The sequence below is a fragment of the Lacerta agilis genome, chromosome 9, assembly GCF_009819535.1.
Source record: "Lacerta agilis isolate rLacAgi1 chromosome 9, rLacAgi1.pri, whole genome shotgun sequence".
Lineage (NCBI taxonomy): Eukaryota > Metazoa > Chordata > Lepidosauria > Squamata > Lacertidae > Lacerta > Lacerta agilis.
The window spans coordinates 71,997,081-72,021,095 of record NC_046320.1 but is presented as its reverse complement, the minus strand read 5'-3'; the positions used below and the strand labels follow the sequence as shown (position 1 = coordinate 72,021,095).

General features: G+C 47.7%; 1 protein-coding gene across 1 annotated transcript in view; it reads left to right on the top strand.

The window, feature by feature from the left end:
* Positions 1-3,776: 3,776 nt before the first annotated feature.
* The window catches only part of CDC25B (cell division cycle 25B), a 36,078-nt gene continuing 15,839 nt past the window's right edge, over positions 3,777-24,015 (top strand). The window contains 3 exon segments of the mRNA XM_033159597.1: positions 3,777-3,989; positions 8,536-8,645; positions 18,196-18,247. Of these exon segments, the coding sequence (XP_033015488.1) occupies positions 3,802-3,989; positions 8,536-8,645; positions 18,196-18,247 (350 nt within the window). The 5' untranslated portion in view covers positions 3,777-3,801.

Sequence of the window (24,015 nt, the reverse complement as noted above, 5' to 3'; positions counted from 1 at the left end):
ATATCATGGGGCACCTTGTCAAAGGCCTTGCTGAAATCAAGATAGGCTACATCCACAGCGTTCCCTTCATCTACCAGGCTTGTAATTCTGTCAAAAAATGAGAGCAGATTGGTCTGACATGACTTATTTTTCAGAAACGCATGCTGACTTTTAGTGATCACAGCGTTCCTTTCTAGGTGCTCACAGACCGTTTGCTTAATGATCTGCTCTAGAATCTTTCCTGGTATTGATGTCAGGCTGACTGGGCGGTAATTGTTTGGGTCTTCTCTTTCCCCCTTTTTGAAAATAGGGACAACATTTGCCCTCCTCCAGTCTGCTGGGACTTCGCCTGTTCTCCAGGAATTCTCAAAGATTACTGCCAGTGGTTCTGAAATCACCTCTGCCAGTTCTTTTAATACTCTTGGGTGTAGTTCATCTGGACCTGGAGACTTGAATACATCTAAACTAGCCAAGTATTTCTGTACTACCTCCTTACTTATTCTGGGCTGTGTTTCCCCTGCTGAATCATCTGCTCCATGTTCTTCAGGTTGGGCATTGTTTTCTTTCTTGGAGAAGACTGAGGCAAAGAAGGCATTGAGGAGTTCTGCCCTTTCTCTGTCCCCTGTTCGCATTTCACCATCTTCTCCTCTAAGTGACCCCACTGTTTCCTTGTTCTTCCTTTTGCTACGGACATACCCATAAAAGCCCTTTTTGTTGCTTTTAACCTCTCTAGCAAGCCTGAGTTCATTCTGTGCTTTAGCTTTTCTGACTTTGTCTCTACACGTGCTGGCTATTTGTTTGAATTCCTCTCTGGTGATTTCCCCCTTTTTCCATTTTTTGTACATATCCCTTTTAAATCTTAACTCAATTAAAGGTTCTTTAGATAGCCACCCTGGCTTCTTTAGGCACATTCCATCTTTCCGTCTCACTGGTATTGCCTGAAGTGGTGCTTTTAATACCTCCCTTTTAACAAGATCCTGAAGTTGAGGCTCCAGTACTTTGGCCACCTCATGAGAAGGGAAGAATCCCTGGAAAAGACCCTGATGTTGGGAAAGATGGAGGGCACAAGGAGAAGGGGACGACAGAGGATGAGATGGTTGGACAGTGTTCTCGAAGCTACTAACATGAGTTTGGCCAAACTGCGAGAGGCAGTGAAGGACAGGCGTGCCTGGCGTGCTCTGGTCCATGGGGTCACGAAGAGTTGGACATGACTGAACGACTGAACAACAACAACAACAAACAAACAAGCTCCCAACCATCATGAACTCCCTTCCCTTTTAGTATTTTTGTCCATGGGATTTCACCCAGCATTTCCCTAAGTTTTCTGAAGTCGGCTTTCTTAAAGTCTAGAATTTGAGTCTTAGTATGCTTGGTTGCTCCTTTCCGCTGTATAATAAACTCCAGTAGAGCATGGTCACTCCCACCTAATGATCCTGCCACTTCTACCCCACTAACCAGGTCATCACTGTTGGTTAGGACCAGATCTAAAATGGCTGATCCTCTTGTTGCTTCTTCCACTTTCTGGACAATGAAATTGTCTGCAAGGCCAGTGAGGAATCTGTTCGGCCTTATGCTCTTGGCTGAGTTTGACATCCAACAAATATCAGGGTAGTTGAAATCCCCCATTACTACTATCTCACTTCCTTTTGAATGCTTGGCCATCAGTTCCAGGAAGGTATCATCTGTGTCCTCAGTTTGGCTTGGGGGTCTATAGTAAACTCCCACAATGAGATCACTGTTATTTTTCTCTCCCTTAATTTTGACCCAGATACTCTCAACTTGGCTTTGAAGTTTCAAATCCTGGATCTCTTCACAGGTATACACATCCCTGACATATAACGCTACTCCTCCTCCTTTCCTGTTTGGTCTATTTCTCTGAAAAAATTGTATCCCTCTATTGCTGCATTCCAATCATGAGACTCATCCCACCAGGTTTCAGTGATGCCTATTATGTCATATTTAGTTTTCTGTACCAAGAGCTCAAGTTCATCTTGTTTATTTCCCATGCTCTGTGCATTAGTATACAGACATTGAAGACCATTGATCATTCCCCCATGGCTCTTATTTAAGGATATTTTCCTCCCACCACTAGGTCTGTGTGCTGTTTCCTCCATTTGGTCCTTGACATTTGGATGATCATCTTCAGTACTTGATAGACTCCTACCTTCAGAACTACTGTCTCCCTCCCCCACATAAGTCAGTTTAAAGCCCTCCTGATGAGGTTTTTGAGATTGTTGGCGAAAACATTCCTCCCAACCTTTGTGAGGTGCAGCCCATCACTTGCCAGAAGTCCATCTTCAAGAAACTGCAGACCGTGATCTAAGAATCCAAACCGTTCCTGTTTGCACCATTTGCGAAGCCAGTTGTTCACTTCCCCTATTTTTCTCTCTCTCCCTGGGCCACGCCGTTCAACTGGGAGGACAGATGAGATGGCGATTTGTGCATTTAATTGCTTCAACTTCCTGCCCAGAGCCTCATAATCACTTTTGATCTTCTGGAGGCTATGGCTTGCATTGTCATTGGTTCCCACATGGACCAAAAGGAAGGGGTATTTGTCAGTGGGTTTTATGATTCCTTGCAGCCGTTCTGTTACATCTTGGATCTTGGCCCCGGGGAGACAGCACACATCTAGAGACATCCTGTCAGCCCCACAGATCACTGCTTCTGTACCCCTCAGTAGGGAATCCCCTATCACCACTACACGCCTCCTCTTAGGCTTGGTTGGGATTCTTCCATGTGCTGTCCCTTCCAAAGTCTCTTGCACATTCCCGGAGGACTGACTGTGCTGCTAGTCTTCATATTCCTCATCAACTGTGATGAGGGAGAGGTCTTTTTTTTAGGAAGGAGGAAGGGCTTTTTTTAGGGGATAGGAAAGCCCCGTTCTTTGGGGTGCAAATGTTGACTTTTTTTTTAGAGGAGCCAAAGTTGTTGAGCTTTTTTGGGGGGAGCCAGTGATCTACCTGTTGGACGTGCCTGCTATATGCACATGATAGGTACCTAAAGCCATTTGCGCGTAACAAAATATGTCTATTATCAAAGTAGTTTGTTTCTTATCTTATATTTTGGAAATGTACATCCAGTTTTTCTTTTCCTTTAATTTTTTTGGGGCTCCCCCCCCCCAAGAGAGCGGGGCCCTAAACTGTAGCTTGTTCAGTTTATACTTAAACCCGGCGCGGTTGGAGGGCATGCATGCGATCATGCCCCCCTTCCCTCACTCGCCCTTATTCCAGGCTCACACATGCACGCGCATCGTGCACTTTTCGCGAGGTGCCCCCCCCCCCCCTCTGCAAATTCCTCCTCCGGCCCCTTTCTTCCCGCGCCGCTGCCATTGGCTGCCAAGCATTCTCTCCTTGGCTCTGTTATTTTTCGAATATGCGAGCGGCGCGGCGAGGGATGCGGGCGGAGCATCCGCGGAGGCAGCCGCGTCGCCGGGCGGAGCTTCCTCGCCTCCGTCCCGCCTCCCAGCCGCGTATAAAACCCCCCCTCGGGGCGCCGCGCATCCCTGCCTCCTCCTCCTCCTCCTCCTCTTGTGCAACGACGAGCATCTCTCCTCCTTCGCCCTGTCCTTTTGAAAAAGGAAAAAAGCCCCCCCGGGTTATTGATTCCCGCTTCGCTTTCACCAAGGAGCACTTCAGCCTGGATGCATGCTGGTGGGAACGCGCCCCGACGACACGTGTCTTCGCAGCCGGAGCGTGCCATTCCCTCGGATCGGATTCCTCCTTTGATTTTTGCGGCTGCCCGGCGGCAAACGGCGCTTTGCCCTAGAGGAAGAAACGCGGAGCCCCTGCAGCCTCTCGCCTTGCCCCCCCCCAGCAGCCCCAGATGGAGACCTCCGGGGTACCCGCGGGATCCCCCCAGGCCTGCCGCGAAGCCCGGAGATCCAGGAAGACCCTCGGCTTCCTCGCCTTCGCCCCGAAGCCCCTTTTCCCGGACAACAACGACGGCGCCGCCGCGATGTCCCCGGTCACCACCTTGGCGCTCAATATGGACAAGCTGACCGGCCTGGGCAGGTGAGACCACGAGGACTAGCGCCTTGGGGGAGAAAATGGGGGGCGGATCGGGCATGTCCGCGGGTGTGTGTGCTTTCTATGTCGTTTTGTACACGCAGCATTTGCCGCGGGGTCGTATAGAAACAGACCGGGCCTAAAAGGAAATCCCTTATTTTTTGGGGGGTGGGGGGGTGCGTGCCACGATCCTCACGTGCAGTCCGATCCTCACGTGCAGTCTTTGCAGGCGTGCATGATTTCATTTCACGTGGGAAGGGTAGTTCGCGGGACCGTGTTTTTTTTTTTAACGGGGGGGGGCCACGTGCGCGCCTTTGCAACATCGCAGGGGTTTCTTTTGTGCGTTTGCGCGTGGAAAAAAAAGCAAGAGGCTGTGACCCCCCTTCCTGCCCCCCCATCTGTCTTGGGTGAAAAGAGCGAGCAGCTGCTTCGCAGGATGGGGGGCGCCGGGGGCCGCGTGGGCGCCGGACAAAGGGAGCATTAACGGGATCAGGAAGGCCGGGGGGGACACGCGTGGGGTGGAGGAGGAATCGGGGTCCCTGTGGAGCTGCAGGAACCCCCCCCCCCAGGGGCTGGCTGGTCGGGAAAGAGAGGCCGGAGGCGCCTTTCCAGATGTTGCGCGACTCCCAGCTGCACGGCCTGGGATTATGCTGGGGGAGGGAGCGATAGGACAGCCACATCTGGAAGAGCCCCCCCCATTCCTGCTTTACCCCAGCCTAAGCACTGGTTGGTTCCCCCTTGATCTCCATTTTAAAAAAAAAATTAAATTTGTATATTCATCCGCGCTGCAAAAATAAAAAAAATTAAAACAAACCCAAACAAGATAGAAACTCAAAATGGAGAATAATGACAAAAAGCAAACAAACCGCCGCCCCCCCCCCCCTTGAGGTGGCCATATAGGATTGTGGCCTCCCAGGGGTCTCTTAGCACAGCCCCCACTGCTACTCAGGAATTGCAAAGGAACTAAATCTTCTTGAGTTTCCTTTCCTTTCATTCTCTCTCCTGATGCAGCAGGATCAGGCCTGGGATTATTAATTTTTTTGGGGGGGGGGGTGTCGGCCTTTGGAATCTAGCAACACCTGGAAGGTGCTCTGCTGCCATACCCTAAACGCTGATCAGTTTTCCTTTGGGTCGTCCTAGGATTGTAGAATTGCAAGGGGGTTTCCGGAGGTCCTCCAGCCCAGCCCCACTGCAGTGCACAGGGTCTTTGTTCTGCCCTGCCTTCCTTTCGTTCTGTCCCCCCCCCCTCCCCAAATTTAAGAGTAACACAGCAGGATCCAGACCACAGGCCCGTCTAGCCTTGCATCCATTTCTCCAGGAAGCCTGCAAGAAGCACTTTAGAGTGTTTGCAGACTTGCGCACTCCCTGTTTCCCCAGTTCAGGGTTGCCCATGGTACATCTGAGCGCACCTGATGCTGCGGAGCTGTGTGGTCCATGCGCTTGTTGAATTTCAGGGCGCTTTTCTTCTGGAAGGAGCCAGAGCATGCTTACTTGGAAATAAGGCCTGCTGTGTTCGGTGCAAACAGGATATTAAAAAGGTCTAAAAAACCCACATTCCAAAGAGCTTCACTTTCGCTGCCCATTTTGTGATTTCTAAACTCTGCTGGGGCTCTCTTGCACGAGAGTGTTTAGCCCCACGCTTTGGATCTAGCGATCCAGCAAAGTTACAGAATTGTAGAGTTGGAAGGAGACCCCCAAAGCTCATCTATCCCAACCCCCTGCAATGCAGAAGTCTTTTATTAATTACCCCACATGGGGGGATATAGATATTTTTCTCCCTGCACAGTGGGGCTCATTCCTTGGGAAGTGTGTTTGTGCCAACACGTTCTAAGCCAGGCATGGCCAAACTTTGCCCTCCGGCACTATGCCACACAGCCTTTAGGATCTGCATGCATGCACCAGAAACGATATCCATTGCTTTTTTTCCATTTGCCTCTTGCGGGATTTTTCTGTGGCTAATGTGTGGGTGCCCTGCTGAATAATCATGTGCAAGATGGGGGTCTGGGTAGGTGAGGGGGGTTATTGGGGGGGGGAGGCTGTGGTTGGTCAGGGGCCCTCCCCCCCTCCATGCAACCCCCCCTCCATGCAACCATCTTGCCTCCGTCTTGGCAAGCTTTGGAGAGCAGAACTGCTTCCTCTGAGGCTGGGCTGCAAGCAATAGGTAGCCCTGAGCCTTTCGAAAGGGAGTTTCCTTTTTGAAAAAATGCGCATGAGGCCGCAATCCTAAGCATGCATATTTGGGAGGGAGGCCCCTAGGAATGGGTTGGAGCTGTGCAGATGTAGGAAAATCGAATGGGGATTTAATCGAAACCTGAGTTCGGTTTGTTAAACCCAGGGCATAGAGTGAAGTCCATGTAAACCTGCCTTCTTAGGTTGCTTTTTAAACGCTCTCTTTTGTCCTCCTCCAGTGGTTGCAAGCATGCATTCTTCTTTCCTTCCCCCCCTCTCCCCCCCTTTGTTCTAACCTCTTCCTCTTCCCTCCCCTCTTCTAGAGTCTCTTTCCTGCCTCTCAGGGCTGCCTGCACAATGTCACTTCTGTTCGAAAAGAAGAAATAATGCCTGTGTGTGGTTTCCCCTCCCTCCCTTGTCAGGGTGTTCAGCAGAGCAAATAATGTTTGCATGCCTTTCATATGGGGGGGGCACACAGGACTTTTTTTTTTTTGCTCTTGCCTGGTAGAAGCAAAAGGCTTTGCAGAAAAATCGGCTCTGGTGAAACTGGGACTGCATGGCTGTGTTTATAATTAAACCACAGGATTCTCCGGGGGGTGGGGGGTGGGGGGAGGCTTCTGGCAAGAGCTGCCTGCAGCCCTGCTAGTAATACTGAGGCTGTAATCCTGAATTTCTTTGCTAGGAGGTACTGTGTGGGGTTGGCAAGACCTTCTGTTTTTTTGGAGTACAGGAAACTGCTTTGACTGTGAATCAGGCCTTTCGGGTCCATCTGGCTCGGTCTCCCCAGCTGTCGTTGGCACTACAAATCCCATCATGTCTAGCTAGCGGGCCCAGCAGTCAGGGAATGATGGGATTTGTAGTCCAGCGACAGAAGCAGCTTTGCAAGGTTAGGAGTATCTCCCAGGGGGAGGGCTCTGGTGGAGTGCACACTGGGGATAGCTCTGTCGGTACAGCATGAGACTTGTGATCTCAGGGTCGTGAGTTCGAGTACTGCGTTGCCGGGGGGTTGGACTAGATGACCCCCTGTGGCCCCTTCCATTTCTACAAACCTGTTTTTCTGCTCAGTGAATTGGGTGCTTAGAGAGCTGGAAATGCCCAGTTTGCAATCTGAACACATTTGGGGGGAGTGGGGGGGGGGAACCACCGCTTAGTGGGTAGAGAAACCCCTACTGTCCATGGGAGAAAACTCTCCTAGATAAGCGTCTCAGTCGCAGAGGACACAAAAGCCACTTTTTTGCCTGCACGGAAATAAGACACAGCATTGGACTGAAAGCACAAAGACAGGCTGATGGGGTCTCGGGCAAGACCTTAGCCCAGCCACTTCGCTTCTCCTGGGCTCTCTGCGTTTTCACCCACTCCCTCGGGGGTTTTGGCAAGAACATTTATTTTTTTTTGCAGCTGGGTGGAGAGAGAGGAAATGGGTGCGAGATATATTATTTTATCTCTGGGCCTGCAGTTAAGCTTTGCCCAGCAGCCTCTCCCATCATGTTAGCCGACCTGCCCTGTAGTAAGTTAATCATTGAGCAGCTCTGGGCTGGCATCTCGCTGTGTGTGGCCTCATGATAAGGTGCCTGGCACTCTGTATGTCGCCTAGAGGCCTGAAACTTGGTGCGCCCCCCAAGGTCGAGCGGAGCTGTGACAACCTGGAACCAGCAAGCCGTCGGTCTCTCCTTAGTTTTTAAACGGGAAGTTGCAAAGGAGTGAGCAAGCTTTCTCTGTTTCACAAAACTCTTCCCCCCCCCCCGATCCTTTCTTTTTAATAAAAAAAAGTAAAACAGGGAAGTTAGTTGAAAGGGGCACGATGGCAGCACATCATAGACTTTAAGATGGGAAGCTCTGGGTTCAGATCTAACGCTGATCTTGGGCTGAGAGAGTGGCTTGAAAGGACCCCTGGACGGTTAAGTGCAGCCAAAGGCGACTCTGGGGTTGCGGCGCTCATCTCGCTTTCAGGCCGAGGGAGCCGGCGTTTGTCCACAGGCGGCTTTCCGGGTCATGTGGCCGGCATGGCCAACCTCGCAGGGTGGTTGTGCAGATGAAATGAAGAGCAGGAACTATGGCTTTCCCCTGGGCCAGCTGCCACCCCCAACCGGGAACCTTAGCGCCCATCAGCGCCCCAGAGAGCAGGATGGGAGCTGTAGTCTGAAGATGTGGAGATGGCTGCCTTGGAGGGACACCGTGATTTAAACAAAACAGAAGCTATGCTTTTAATATTTGATGTTTTATCGTGCTTTTATATAGGTTGGAAGCCTCCCAGAGTGGCGGGGGGGGGGGCAGTCAGATGGGTGGGGTGCCACTATTATTACCATTAAAATAATAATCAATAATTAATAATATTACATTCCAAGGTTCTTAACCACTGGTCTTTTCTCTTCCCGGTTTGCAGTGATTGTGAGACACCCAAGAGAAGGAAGCGTCTGGGCCTGGACTTCAAGAAAGAGTGGTCTTCGCAGGATTCCGTCTCCTCCGAGTCCTCGCAGGAATCGGGAGATTCAGGTCGGTGGTTGGAGGCAGCTGCCAACTGCCTCCCCCAAAGGGGGCTCCTGTGCTTCACTAAACTAGGTCAAGGGGGTGTTAAGGGAAAAAAAACAACCTGCCTGCTCAATGTGTGGGGAGAGATGGGATTAGGAGGACAGCCCCTGCTGAATTGTCTTCCAGCCCTGTAATGGATCTTCAAAAATGGTTCTGGGCTGGATCATAGAATCGTAAAGTAGGAAGGGACCCCCTGCAAAGCATTATGAATAATGATAATTATTATTATTTTGTGCCTCCTTTCATCTGATGATCACAAGGAGGTTTACAATATAAAAGGGCCATTCCATTGTCACGGGTGGGACACTTTGACCATGTTTTTTGGTATTCACACATGTGTAACAATGTAAATATACATAAAAACTAACAACCAAAATTTAAACTATGTTCTTAATAAGATACTGAACATTTTACTAATTTTTTATTATTTTTATGGATATTTTTGACAATTTTATTAAATGTTAAAAGTGTTGTCACGGGTGGGACAAAAAAAGGACATGGAGCTTGAGATAAGTTTGATTGATGGAAAAACTGAGTTGGGAGGTGAATCAACGATAAACTCAGCATATCTGTTTAAATCAATGTTTATTGGTGACAACTATGCAATCAGGAATTAAGTTTAAGAAATTTAACAATAAAAAATTAAGGAAAAAATGCTGTCACGGGTGGGACAATCATCAGAAAACTTTTAACTTGAACACTTCTGTGAAGACTACGTGGGTGGACTTTGGAAAAGAAGGTCCATAAAATAAACGTCTTTTGTCTTTAGCTTTTAAAAAAATGGTTAGACTTCACGTTTGGAATCTTCCTCACCAAAGTCCAGCGCTCCTCTAGCATTCGTTTCAGGCTCATTTTTCATGGAATGGCCCAAAACCATAAAAATGCATGTCTTAGTAGCAAACAAAAACAAAAAAGGAGTGGTTCTTACTCTCTGGGAAGAGCGGTTCTGAGTGGCGGCTTTTATGGGATGTTCGTCTCTTTTCTCTGATTAAACATGTTGATTCCGCCATCTCGGCTAAGCCTGTTAATTCTAATAGGCCCCCTTCCATTGCCGGTAATAATGGGTCTTTGGGTGCAGCCGAGCTCTTCTGATCTCCTGGAGAGCAAAGGCAGCTAAGCGCTGGTCCTCCAGTTAAGCATGGGACTAAAACTCCCACCACCCCTGACCATTGTCCGCAGCGCCTGGTGCTGATGGGAGTTGTAGTCCAAAGATTCCCGGAGGGCGCCAGTTTGGGGAAGCCTGACCGGAGAAACTTCTTGCTGATTTCCTGCCACCACAACCGTATCGGCAAAGCTTTAATCTGTAAAAGCAGGGCATTCCCAAAAGCATCTGAGAGTCTCCTAGGAGGTGCCATCCTGCAGTTGCAGACCAGGGGTTGGCATGGCCAAAAGCAGACGATCTGTGATCCAGGATCACAGATTCTGTATGATCCGGGATCAGGAGAATGTGTGGCCTTCGCAGGGTGGCTGAACTCAGACCTCATCAGCCTCCATCCGCTTGCACAAGGGTCAAAATGTCGGTGGGGGGGGGTTATCTAGGGCAGGGGTAGGCAACCTAACGCCCGTGGGCCGGATGCGGCCCAATCGCCTTCTAAATCCGGCCCACGGACGGTCCGGGATTCGGCGTGTTTTTACATGAGTAGAATGTGTCCTTTTATTTAAAATGCATCTCTGGGTTCTTGGTGGGGCATAGGAATTTGTTTCTATCCCCCCCCCCAAAAAATAGTCCGCCCCCCCCAGCAAGGTCTGTGGGATGGTGGACCGGGCCACGGCTGAAAAAGGTTGCTGACCCCTGATCTGGGGGGCACAGTAAAAGGTGGGGGTGTGAACTGACTATCAGACTGTCCTCGCTGGACCCAATCCATCCCTTTTGTTGCATTAATCAAACTAAACAGTTTGATCCATTTTCTTTAGTGGGTTGTGCAAGCCGCAGTTCTGAAGGATGCTTTTTATAGGGTAGGGGGCACTGGGGCTCAGTTTATGGAGCTTAAGGGGGCGGTGTCCAGAATTTTTTTTTTGGGGGGGGGAGGCTGGGAATTTCAGTTCTGGAAGTCCAGAGTCTCCGTGCACCTGGAACGCAATAAATGCCCCTCTCCTTTCCAAGCCCTAAATCTTTGCATGGCAGCCCAAAATACATGCCATCTCTCTCGTTCCCCGTGCCATTATCCCATAAGCTCCCCAAGCCTAATGTGCCTTCTGGAGCCTCTTTGGAGCGTTTCCCGAGAAACGCCTAGTTTTGTCAGGCTCCTTCTTAGCGGAGTGTAATGTGTTATGGAAAAAATCCCAGGTGTGGAACTGCCCAGCCACCTGGCCCTTAGGGATAGGCCCACTGGTTTCTGCGGAGTTAAATAAAAGAAGTCCAGCCACTGGAGCAAGGACAAGACAGGGTTTATTGCGCAATAGGTTACAGTCAAACTGCACACCCAGAACAGTGTTACAAGCACTTTTAAAACTCCTATCATATCCCAGAATACAGTTTGGAAACATCATCACTACATCATCACTACCTCACAAAAGGGAAGGGTTATACATGATTTGCATATAGGAAAAACAGGAAAGACAAGATTAGCATATGGGGGAAACAGAGCAATATCAGGGAGATAGCCCTGAGAAGTGTGAATGGGTGTTAAGTATTGGCAAGGATACCTTGAGCACTTATCTGGGAGAGAACAATGGGATTCTGGTTGAGGGATATTAGCCTGAAACACCCAGAGATTACCTGCTGAGGCATTTCCCTGTGTACGTGGTCTCTCGCCTACTGGATCATGGCAGAGAGATGGGTCCCCTTAAGGGCATCACTCCATACCCCAAATGAGTTTACTCAGGAGGAGACTTTGCTTAGGTGACCCCCCCCCCATAATTTCCGTATCATTCCCCCCTTCGGAGATAGATTTGCATCAGGTTCTGAAAGAACCGCAAATCCTTTCTCCGCACTGAACTACAGTTCAGAGATAGACATATTTCCCACCCCCCTTTCGTCCTGCATGTTATATACACTAAATATTATCATGGCATCCAACCTCCCAGGTGTGGGTGTATGTAACCTGAAAGGGACTTGCATGTCACGCCTCTTAAGGCTCTTTGGAAGTGTATCAGTGTACCTAGCGAGACATAGGATATTACGTAAAAATAACATATGCTACATTTTGTTACTAAATTACTATTCTAGCACTTTGGGAGAATCATTTCCAATAGTGGTTTATGCTTATTTACCAGAAAGGTCCGCCTGTGACTGAAAATGCAGTTTGTTTTGTTTTTTCTCTTTTTTTGTGTGTGTTGTGTTCCCAGGTGTCAAAGCTAGCTGTCCTCTGGTCTCTTGATGCCACAGCAACACCCATCAACATGCATCCCTGGTGTAAGGGCTTGCATTGACTTGACCTAAAGCCTTTTTTACCCCATGTGGTTAGGTGTGACACTCCCTGGAGAGAAATGCCGCACCCTGACCAACTGTGGGGCCTCTGTGGCTTTGGTCCTGCTCTCAAAGGGGTGGGCCTGCGCTCTTGCTATTTAAGGGGACAAAAGCCAATGGCACCTTGGATACACTTTGTCCAATTCAAACAAAGTCCAATTAGAATTTACATATGCCCCTGGTTCTCACTTTCCAAACCAAACTGTGAAAAACCATTCTAAAAAGGCAGTGGTCCAAATTAATAATTTAACCTATAGGGAACCATTCCTGCTAAATCAAAGCATAAACACCTTCATGTATCTGGGGTTCTGTTTTGATCTTGAAGTTTCTTCTTGATAAAATGACCTAAAACAATCTAAAATGTGTAGGGAAGGTTGGAATACCATGTGAGACAAGGAATGTGGTCATAAATTGGTCTAACCTAAATACATGACTATGCAATAGCCTGATCTATTGAAACATAAAATGCATGCAATATACTATACATTAAACATAAAAACAAAACAATTAAACACAAAAGGAACACACTATCAGACACATTTCAGCATTCCTACATAATAACACATTATACACAACATTCAATTATTAATTCCACAGCAGTTGGATGTCTTTGAGGAACTCATGTGATTTTGAGACAGAATCTTGAGGTCAAAAGAAAAATGTCCTTACAATTCAACTCCCCCCTTTGTTAATTCCCCCAAACCCCCCTCAGTCTTATGTCCTTTGGAAGGAGATTGCTGTGGCCACTCTGAAAACTCTGAAGTCTTGTTGCTGTTGTTGCTGCTGCTGTTGCAGGAGGTAGCTAGTCTTGTGGTCACATGGAATTGGGCTGAGGGTTTTCCATCATTGGGTCTGCATTAACGTCTGTAGAAGGGATATCCTGTAAGGGGTAGGGTTTGGGGGCTTAAGGACATAGTTATCAAGGGAATAAGTAAAAGCAAAAAAAAAATAAAAATAAAAAAATCTCCCGGAGTCCTCCTGGGAAACTGCAAACAAAAAAATCTTGATGCATTAAGCATTTTAATTATTTCAATATTATCATCATATTTCTATATAATTACTGTTAGTACCTACTTAGTTTGTTTGGATTCTTTTTTTTCAAAAGGTAAAAATATTAAAAGGAAACAAAATTAAAAATTAGATCCACATTAAACAATGTGCTATCTGATAAAAAAGAACTTTATGAAGGAAAAACAAACAAACTTATAGATGGTACCTGACCCCATCCAAGTTAGTCAAAAATAAATAAATAAATATCAACCATAAGTTTAGGAGATGCAACAAATGACATGTCCCCAAAATAAAAAAATGACCTATGAGGAACCAAAAATAAATGATAAAAAACACAATTTCTAACAATGGTTCCCAAATGAAACAAAAAAAATGTTTGTTTATGTGACAACATCAGCTAGAATGTTAATAGCAAAAATAACACCAATAAAAGAATACTTGGTTGTGCTTAGATCAATTTCATAGACATAATGGAGAACTAATTTAATAAATGAAAAGCAGATTATTTGTAGCCTAAAAATATAGGGAAGTAAACTAACATAGCAGGGATTATTAGCAGGGATTCAAACTTGTTATGAAGAGAGGAAAGGGTTATAGCAGATTAACATAAGAGAGAATGCTTGGAGTCAAATGCAAAGAGTGAGTACCTACTGGGAAAGAACAATAGAACCTTCGTTTTGCATAGTCTTATCACCTGAGTGGATTTCAGAGGAAGCATTTGACCAAAGGTGCAAATCAGTGGTAGAATAAAAAGAAGACGGCAATTTACCTTTAGGTGCCCCTCCCCCATTCCTTAACATCCCCACTCAGAAATAGAATTTGCATTTAAGGTTCTGAAAGAACTGCAATTTTTTTTTTTTCTGCACCCTGGATCTCAGTATCCTGATGTAAAAGGAAAATTATTGCCTGTGAAAATCTGTCAGGATGTGCTGTGGATAAAATGCATAGGCATACATACATACAAAACAAAACAGAAGGGGAAAAAACTACTAAAGAGATGAACTAGAGTGCTGGGATATTTACCTGTGGAAAGAATTTTGCATGTTAGATTTGGAATGGCAACCTCCTAACTTGCAATGGTTCAGTACTTAATCCCCCCCTTTTTCAAAAAAGAAAAGAAAAGAAAAGAAAGAATAGTGCTCCTGAGAGAGCACTCATTTTTACCTATTGAAAGAATTTGGCATGTTAGGATTTTAAAGCCCGAATACTTAATTCTGTTCTTGTTCTTCAGGTGGCTTCTGCAGCAATCTCCCTGCAGGGCTAAACTTTGTCAGTAGCCTCTGTGCATGTACAGAGTTCATGATTTAGAAACCTATTGTACCATTTGAAAGAATTGTATCCATTGGCTAAATTACCTTGAATAAAGGAAGGTAAGCGTGAAGAGTAGATTTTTAAAGAGCAGGGTGGGATTTTTAAACAGAAACCTAGCAATTCACACCCCTAACCAAACAGCAATGAAATTGGTCAAATTAAATTTCGGTTTGGTCAGTTTAAATCCATTTTTCTAGGGTTTCGTCCTAAGACATTTTCTGACACATTTCCTGTTTCTCACTGCTTAGGAAATGGGCTTATAAATCTTAAACTTTAAATAATTAGAACTTCAGCATTCAGACAAACCTAGCTAAGTTTGGTCAAATTAAATTCCTAATAATGAAGTCTCAGCACTAATTAATCATGTTTACGGTATCAAATAAACATCTCATACCCCAGGCAAAATAAATTGGGAGCTATGCCTCCTTTATCTACAGGTTTCGGGGTACAGATCTCTATTAAATGTGGGCTATCATTATTTTGTGTGCACCCCCTCTGGTCATTTAGCAGAATACCTGCTCCCTTATATATGAGTAAAAATGGCCAGAGAGTCAGAATTCATAAAATTCAAATATTCTCAGTGATTTTAGCCAAGGCAGACTAAACTCTCTGCCCCCCTCATGTATGGGAAAATGGCTCTTATAGGGAAGGTCAATTTTGTATGTGTGTGCTTAAACTTTAAAACTTAAATAATAGGTGAAATGGTAAAACTTAGATAATCACTCCTTTAAAAAAAACAAAACACAACACTCTCCTCTTAACTCGGAAAGCTGGGCTGAATTTCAACCCACCACCACACCAGGATTTAAAAATTACCCTACAATGCTTGCAGACACATGGCCTTCCACATAGCTATAAAGTGGGAGTTGAAAGAAGGACCCTGAGGTCATCCAGTCCAACCCCCTAAATTACAGGGTTCACAAGTTTTGTACTACCTCGTTGTTGTTGTTGTTGTTGTTGTTGTTGTTTTAAGGCTTAAGGCTGATGAAAATCAGACACTGCAGTTTATCTTGTAAAACTTAAGACTTCTGCAGCAGGAAAATTGTGTATTGCACCCTCTTTTACTCTTTGGAGGGGGGGGGAAATGGCCTTCTACAGTCTCTTTAAAACAACAAATCTTTACACACCACTTCCACCCATTCCAATATTTGCCATGTTTTTGGGTTGATCAAGCCCTCACATTTTTTTTTTTTTTTTAAACTGTGCACCCTTAAGAAGCTATGGCCAATTTCTAAGGCTGACAAACTCAAAAGGAGAACCTGGGCAAACTCCGATTTGGGGACCAGAAAGAGACAGAAACTGAAGGGGCATTTTCCAAGAAAAGGGCTAGTTAATCCTGGCTGATCTTACAGACTGATATTGGGAGCCTTACAATAACCCTTCTGTCCAACCAAATCAAAGTTAAAACTGGACTCAGATAGACAATTGCTGGCTATGGAAGCTTCTACCCTTAATAACACTTTTCCTAGAAGGAACACCATATTCTCATAGGCATGTAGTCATAACAATTCCTCAGAACAACAGCAACCACATTTCTCTCTCAAAGGGGAACCTACCTAAGGCTTAATGAAATTACAGGCGCTGCAGTTTAGCTTGCGAGAGCAGTTATACTCAACTTGGCTGTCTGCAGCAGAAACATTAGGCTAAATTCACAGCACATTCCAAAGTAGACTAGAACACAATAGTAGACTAGCTCTCATAAACTTACGTTGCAACTAAACATTTCTCATTAGGTACAGATTTCTTTCCTGTTTAGTTGCAAAAGGAAGGGGGGGAATCCCCCTCTCAGAACACAGTCAAACCCCTTCAGGGGATTTTCCTACCACTTGGAGAGACACTTTTGGAGCCTCTCTTGAATAATAAATATTTGCTCACACCTCAGTTTTATATTCAATAATAATAATAAGTTATTATTTACATCCCACCCATCTGGCTGAGTCTCCCCAGCCACTCTGGGTGGCTCCTAATCGAGGGTTAAAACATATCATGTTTAAGTTGATCAGGTCCAAATAGTTTCTTTAAACTAAAAATTTGAAGCAAGCTTGCAGTTTTAAATTATGCACACTTAAGAAGGGCAGTCTGATGGCCAGTTTTAAAACACAACTCTCTTAAGATCTCTAACATACATGCTCTCAGACTGGATTTTTGTAATTGTTTCTGGTTTTCTCTGGCCCTTTTAAGATCACTGAAATTACATAAGGAAAACAAAATGACAGAGACACAACAGACTCACATACACATAACAGACAACATGTAACATGTAAAAGAAAACTTAACAACTAAACCTATCAACTAAACTTCCGTGTACACCTCAACAACCGTCTGGTTCCCTCCCCAGACCTCTTCTTCCTTATTCCTTTTCCCAGGGGTGCAATCTACCACTCTGCCTTGTCCTGCCCCTCAGGCCAAGCTCTCCCTCCTGGCAACCTCCTACCTATTGTCACAAACTTGAGAAAAGGGGGGACACCCTACTGAACGCCCACTCAATGTGGTGCCAGATCGGGTGGCCCCTGGATAGAAGACAGTCCTTCCAACCCCTTCTGTCGACAGGACACCCGTTTGCAGGGAGGTGGTTGTTTAGGCCGTCCTCCCCGTCTTACGTTCGGGCCCAGTCTCGGTGCGGCTGGCCAGAGAATTTGAGAGAAAGTAATAGAGCTCAGAACTCCCCTGTCGAGTTGAGCAAAGGTCCACAGGCTTTGTGGTCTGGACCAAGAGAAAGGCAAGAAGTAATAACAGGTAAGAGGGCAGAGAATTCGTTGCCAGGAGTCACCACCCCTCTCCCACCAGTGCACTGGGTTTTTCCCTTTAACCTATACTCACGCGTCCTGCGCTGGGATCCCGGGATCAATGAATAAGCCGGCTGGATCTTGTCTTTGCTCCCCGGCTGGCTCCTTAGAGACTTGCAAATTACCGCCCCTGAAGATGGCCGGGGGTCCAAAAGATCTTCCCAGGCAAATGGCCTGGTGCCGGCTGAAGATTTCAGGGCCCCCAGTCAGCAACATGGGAGAACCGCAAGTCCCGGCTTTCGGCACCAACTGTTATGGAAAAAATCCCAGGTGTGGAACTGCCCAGCCACCTGGCCCTTAGGGATAGGCCCACTGGTTTCTGCGGAGTTAAATAAAAGAAGTCCAGCCACTGGAGCAAGGACAAGACAGGGTTTATTGCGCAATAGGTTACAGTCAAACTGCACACCCAGAACAGTGTTACAAGCACTTTTAAAACTCCTATCATATCCCAGAATACAGTTTGGAAACATCATCACTACATCATCACTACCTCACAAAAGGGAAGGGTTATACATGATTTGCATATAGGAAAAACAGGAAAGACAAGATTAGCATATGGGGGAAACAGAGCAATATCAGGGAGATAGCCCTGAGAAGTGTGAATGGGTGTTAAGTATTGGCAAGGATACCTTGAGCACTTATCTGGGAGAGAACAATGGGATTCTGGTTGAGGGATATTAGCCTGAAACACCCAGAGATTACCTGCTGAGGCATTTCCCTGTGTACGTGGTCTCTCGCCTACTGGATCATGGCAGAGAGATGGGTCCCCTTAAGGGCATCACTCCATACCCCAAATGAGTTTACTCAGGAGGAGACTTTGCTTAGGTGACCCCCCCCCCATAATTTCCGTATCAAATGTTGGAAGAGAGGAGCCCCGCGGAAGACCTCAAAAGCCATGGGGGCTGTGGGGGGCTCCCTCCCATCCTGGTCGGCCAAAGCTATGCTCCTCAAATTTCTCTTTCGTCATGGGAGCGTCTTTTTGTCGTCGTTTACGCAGGCATGGGCCCGGATTCCCCAATGGAGCCAGACCTGGAGATCTTGGAAGATGTGTAAGTTGTAATTTTTTTGCTGATCCTTGGAGGGTGGGGAGGTGTTGGTTGTGTGGTTTCAGCCCCCAGCAGAAAGGCTTTAAATGAGGATTCTAGAAATGTTTGCCAGTGGCTCCTAGCCCTAGTGGGGAGGGTTGGGGGTGTACCCGGGGGTAGCTATTATTACCAGTCTTCTGCTGTAACGGTAGTGCTTAGATGGAGCATGAAAAAGTGTTTAGTCCTGAGGCTCTGTCTTTTGATGCAGTTTGGTGACGCGTAGTTTTAGGACACGGAAATTTTGCTAGCCCAGGGGCTTTTCCCAAGAAACAACAGCAAAAAATAGCTCAAGAATTGTGTTGTGGAAGGGGAGATTATTGGGTTGCCTTTGGTTTTGCTTCTGTTATGTATTCTTCTTTTATATATTGTGATTTTATGTTGTGAACCACCATGAGATCTACGGGTAGATGATTATTATTATTATTATTATTATTATTATTAAATAATAATAATGCCAGTTGCTGGAAACCGCAGAAGGAAAGTGTTGCTCTTGTGTTCCAAACCTGCTTGCTGGTTTCCCACAAGGCATCTGGTTGGCTAATGTGGGAACAGGATGCGCCACTGGCCTGATCCTGCAGACTTTTCTTCCCTGCAAATGTGGCAATTCCTAAAGGCTCATGGTGGCCAGCTGGGGAGTTGTGGTTCCTGACCTTTTTCTGGTGGAAAGGGTCTTCGTGTGTCTGGATAAGAGTTCTCGATGCCCTTGGTGGAACTGTGTTTGCAGGAAAACAAAACGAGGGCCCTCTCCACCGTTATCCAGATACAACCCCCCCCCCCAAATGGTGACCTGCAGAAGATGTGCAAGGATGATGAGGTGGCCTGGTCGAAGAAAGGACCACTGGCAGGTTTCTGGGTTCTTGAATTCAGTGCAGGTTGCCTGTGTGTCTTTTTCCAACCCCCGGGGGCGAGAACGTGGCCGCTTCCCCTAATTTGAAACCCGTGCCATTCTCAAGAAGTGTGAATTCCGTTCCTGTTCTCCGTAATCTGGGCTCTGCCCGCTCTGGTGTGGATTTGCACCCGGCATACATCTCCTGAAGTTCTTCAGCAGGAGCTATGCTGGGCTCCAAACCAGTTTCAGACCTGGTGGCAGAAACCTAAAAAGATTGGTTGCACGAACCTTCTTGCATTTATCTGGAGAGGGTGAGGTGGCTGGTTTCAGGTTTGCTGGTGGGGTGTGTGTGTGTGTGTGGCAGGTTTATGGCTTGGTTGTTCTCAGGTGGCTTTTTCTCTTTCAAAGCTCAGGATGTTTTTTTCTGGCCCCCTTAATCCGTTTACTGCTTGTGGATTGGCACGTCCTTTGTTCTCTCCTCGAATGTATTTGAAGTGCCCAGATTTCAGTACTTTGAAATGCTGGCATTCCCCGGAAGTTTGCATCCCCTGTGACTAATCCATTTCCCATATCGCACCGGCATTCCAGGGTGCGCCAGAATGTTGTTCTGTGCCTAGGGGTGCATGAAACGCAGCCCATTATGTCTTGCTTGCATGGCCTCCGGTAGCATAAGCAGAGAATCTGTGTGCAGGTGTGTGAAATCGATACCAAATGCGTAGGGTGTGCAATGCATTATGTTGGCCGTACAACAGCCCTTCTGGGTAGGCCAGCATTATCCCTGTATTGCAGATGGGGGTGCTTTGGAGACCTGGTGCCCAGCCGAAAGCCACGACTTTAAAGAGATCCAGTGGCAAGATCAGAACTGGACTCTTCCTGTCCTTGCAGCTCGGCATCTCAGTTGCAGGGGCCTGAATTTATTAATTTGAGTTGTAAATTGAAGCTCCGGCTTCCAGGCTCTCGGCAGAAATCCCCCAGGCGCCAGGCCAATTTTGCAACCGTCGCAGAGTGCAATTGCACCCATGCGGAGATCTCTGGATGCCAGGTTGGCAACTGGCATCTCCACCTGGCGGGCTGGCACTGTGGCGCTGCACGCAAAGCGAGTGATTCCTGCAATGCAGGGGGTTGTGCTAGATGACCCTTGGGGGTCCCGTCCCACTCTACAGTTCCAGCTTCTTCCGCGCCAGTCACGAGCGGCAGCTGCTCGACTCACTGCCTGCGTGGTTTCTGCAGAAGAGAGAGGCAGCCTCGCTCTTCCAGTTCTTGCTGCTGTGGAGGTGATGCCGGAGACCAGCGGCCGTAGAGTTGGGTGAGGTCCCTAGAGTCATCTAGTCCAGCCCCCTGCAGATGCACTTACATAGTCAGGTAGGGCCAGGCCTCCCTTGCCTCCAGCGAGCCAAGAGGGGTTGACAGGTGTGGTCTTGTGAGAAAACAGGCCTCTCCCATCGCTCAGCAGCCATGAGAAAAACCAGTCTCTGTGGGAGAATTAAGAGTGTTCCCCGCCCACCTTTGCCAGCGGAAAGCAATAATTTTTTGGGCATGCCCCTGCCGAAAGATGGTTCAGTGGTTGGAAAATAAGAACTTCTTCCCCAACCGGTATTTATGAAACCTCCCCTCCAAAAAGGTGTGGGGCTGCGTGGGTGGACCCCCACCTAGTTCTTGCCACTTGATGGGTGAAGGTCTTAACCACAATCCTGACAGTTTCCTGTTGTCGATGTCTTCAGAGTCTAACAGGAAAGACTCCGCAAAGCTGCCGGCCAAGATGACTCCGACGAGAGTTTGCTTTCAGAAGTTTGCTTTGCTTTCAAAAGGCTGCCTGCTCTTGCCTTATCTATTTATTTCGTAAAATTCGCACACCGCTGGATTGGAAAAAACAACAACAACACGCCCACCTCAAGGCGGTTTGAAAGCAGTTTGCAAAAAGAGAGAGATAAAATTAAAAAACCAACCATGACAATTTAAGACACTTAATAAAAAGTGTGTGTGTTGGGAAGCCACAGCGAATTGCAGCTTCCATCTCATGCCCCACGGATGAGCATTTTTTAAATTTTACTTGAACCCCCGGTATGCCAGGGACTCATTGGGCCTGGGCGGGGGAATGTTTGTCCTTTGGGGGTCTTTTTTCCTTCAGTTTCTCCCCCCCCCCCTTCTGAACCACAGAAGGCTGGGCCATGCTGAAAGCACTGCAGCTTTTAATCTGTTGGTGCAGCTGATCAGTTTGCCAACATTTTAGGAACTGGTTAAAACTCCCCCTCCCCATTGGTTGGAGGGGCTGAAGGCAGGCGGAGACCCCTGGACCCTCGAAGGGCAAGCTGAATCAAGCCAGCATTTTAAGAGGGGGGGGGGGTTTGTAACTGAAACCAGGCCCAGTACATCTGTGACAATGGAACCTTCCCAAATACTGGGGGGTTTTTGGAATTAAGGCAAGCTCATCTGTTTCCCCCTCAAAACCTGGCAACGAATGCAGCGTTGGCGTACTTTTTTTGTTGTGCAAAATGTGCCCTCTTCTCCCCCTTTAGAATATTGTTTAAAACGGTGCCCTTTTGAGATCGTGCAGTTAGAAGCTTCTTGCTTCTTGCAACCGAAGTGCTGGAGATTTTTAAAAAGTGGGTTCGGCTCGGTCTTTTTAACAAGTTAAAAGTCCCCTTTTGCAAACGGTGTGCACCTGCCCTGGGTGTGTGTGTGTGTGGGGGGGGGGGTTTCTGGCCTGGCAGCTGCAAGGCGGGTGAATGGGGATTAGAGACAGATGGTTGGAACTCCACCCCCACCCCTTTTTATTGAAGCAGGGAACATCTGCCTGAATTTCTGAGCCGCAGCCTCTTGGTCTTTTGAAAGAGAAAAGCTGCATTCCTGGGGAGTCTCTGGTTGAAGGACCTTAAATGCTCCTCCCCTCCTCCTCCCCCCTTCCCAGACTTCTGCCTCCCTCTCTGGCATTCATTCATCTTCCAAGGGGTTGGGAGATGCAACAGGGCTGCCTTTTGTACTTGGGAACAGACGCAAAGGGGGATCTGCTAGGCCAGGGGTCAGCAAACTTTTTCTAGCAGGGGGCCGGTCCACTGTCCCTCAGACCTTGCGGGGGGCTGGACTATATTTTGGAGGAAAAAAAAATGAACGAATTCCTATGCCCCACAAATAACCCAGAGACGCATTTTAATGAAAAGGACACATTCTACTCATGTAAAAACGCGCTGATTCCCGGACCGTCCGTGGGCTGCATTTAGAAGGCGATTGGGCCGCATCCGGCCCACGGGCCTTAGTTTGGGGACCCCTGTGCTAGGCTAGGGGAGGAAAGCAATGACAAACCTAGACAGCATCTTCAAAAGCAGAGACATTACCTTGCCGACAAAGGTCCGTATAGTTAAAGCTATGGTTTTCCCAGTAGTAATGTACAGAAGTGAGAGCTGGACCATAAAGAAGGCTGATCGCCGAAGAATTGATGCTTTTGAATTATGGTGCTGGAGGAGAGTCTTGAGAGTCCCATGGACTGCAAAAAGATCAAACCTATCCATTCTGAAGGAAATCGGCCCTGAGTGCTCACTGGAAGGACAGATCCTGAAGCTGAGGCTCCAGTACTTTGGCCACCTCATGAGAAGAGAAGACTCCCTGGAGAAGACCCTGATGTTGGGAAAGATGGAGGGCACAAGGAGAAGGGGGCGACAGAGGATGAGGTGGTTGGACAGTGTTCTCGAAGCAACCAACATGAGTCTGACCAAACTGGGGGAGGCAGTGGAGGATAGGGGTGCCTGGCGTGCTCTGGTCCATGGGGTCACGAAGAGCCGGACACGACTGAACAACAACAAGTGCTAGGCTACGACTTGCTTGTGTGCAGGTTGAAAGGGGGCCGGGATGGCAGGAAAGCCTTGGAGAGCACCCCCCCCCCCACTATCAAGGTGGCTTGTGAGAAGTGGCCTTCCATTGGGGGAAAACTAGTTGTGTTCCCTTCCTATTAGAGTTTTCATTTTCTGTATTTATACCCCAGATTTTCCTCCCAGGAACTCAAGTTGGCACCCGTGCTTTCCCCTCTTTGTTTAACCCCCCACAACACCCCTGCGAGGTAGGCTGGGCTGAGATAAGACAGCGAAGGGCCCCCCGAGGTCACACCTAGGGAGCCTCACGGCCGAGCGGCGGGATTTGAACTCGTGCCCTCGTCCGACACTGTAACCAATGCTGTCTCTCTTCTGTCTTGGGTGCAGCGAGGGATTGGGTGGGCTTTGAATCCAATTTCAAAGCCCGATGAGGTGTTCCTGGAAGCACGGTGACTTGTGTGCGTCTTCCTCTAGGGCGGGCTTCCTCAACCTCGGCCTTCCAGATGTTTTTGGCCTACAACTCCCACGACCCCTAGCGAGCAGGACCAGTGGTCAGGGATGATGGGCACTGTAGTCTCAAAACTACACATGGAGGGCCGAGGTTGAGGAAGCCTGATCTAGGGCAACGCTATGCGATTACGCAGCAAGAAAGCCCCAGACCACGGCACGGTCACTGCACAGTCCGTGCTTGACAGCTGCAACAACCTAGATTAGACAGGTTAGAGGGCAGCTAGCCACACGGGCCATGCAGAAATACACCTTCCCTTGCCTTGCCTTCCTATCACTGGACCTAGGACTGCCCCGCAAGATCACGTAAAAACTTTTGTTCAGGTATGGCAGTTTCCCTCCAAATGGGATTTCCATATTCCCCTGATTTCACCACCCGGTTGGTCTGGGAGGAACATTTGAAGGCAGCGATGCTTCCGGACCCCAGTCGCTGGAAGCCACAGGAGGGGAGAATTGCTCTTTGGCTCGGATCCTGCTTGCCTGTTTCCCACAGGCAACTGGTCGGCCGCCGTGTGACTGGGCCAGATGGGCCACTGGCCTGATCCGGCCATCTTGCATCCTTGTGAGTGATCTGCGGTGCACAGCTTTCTGGG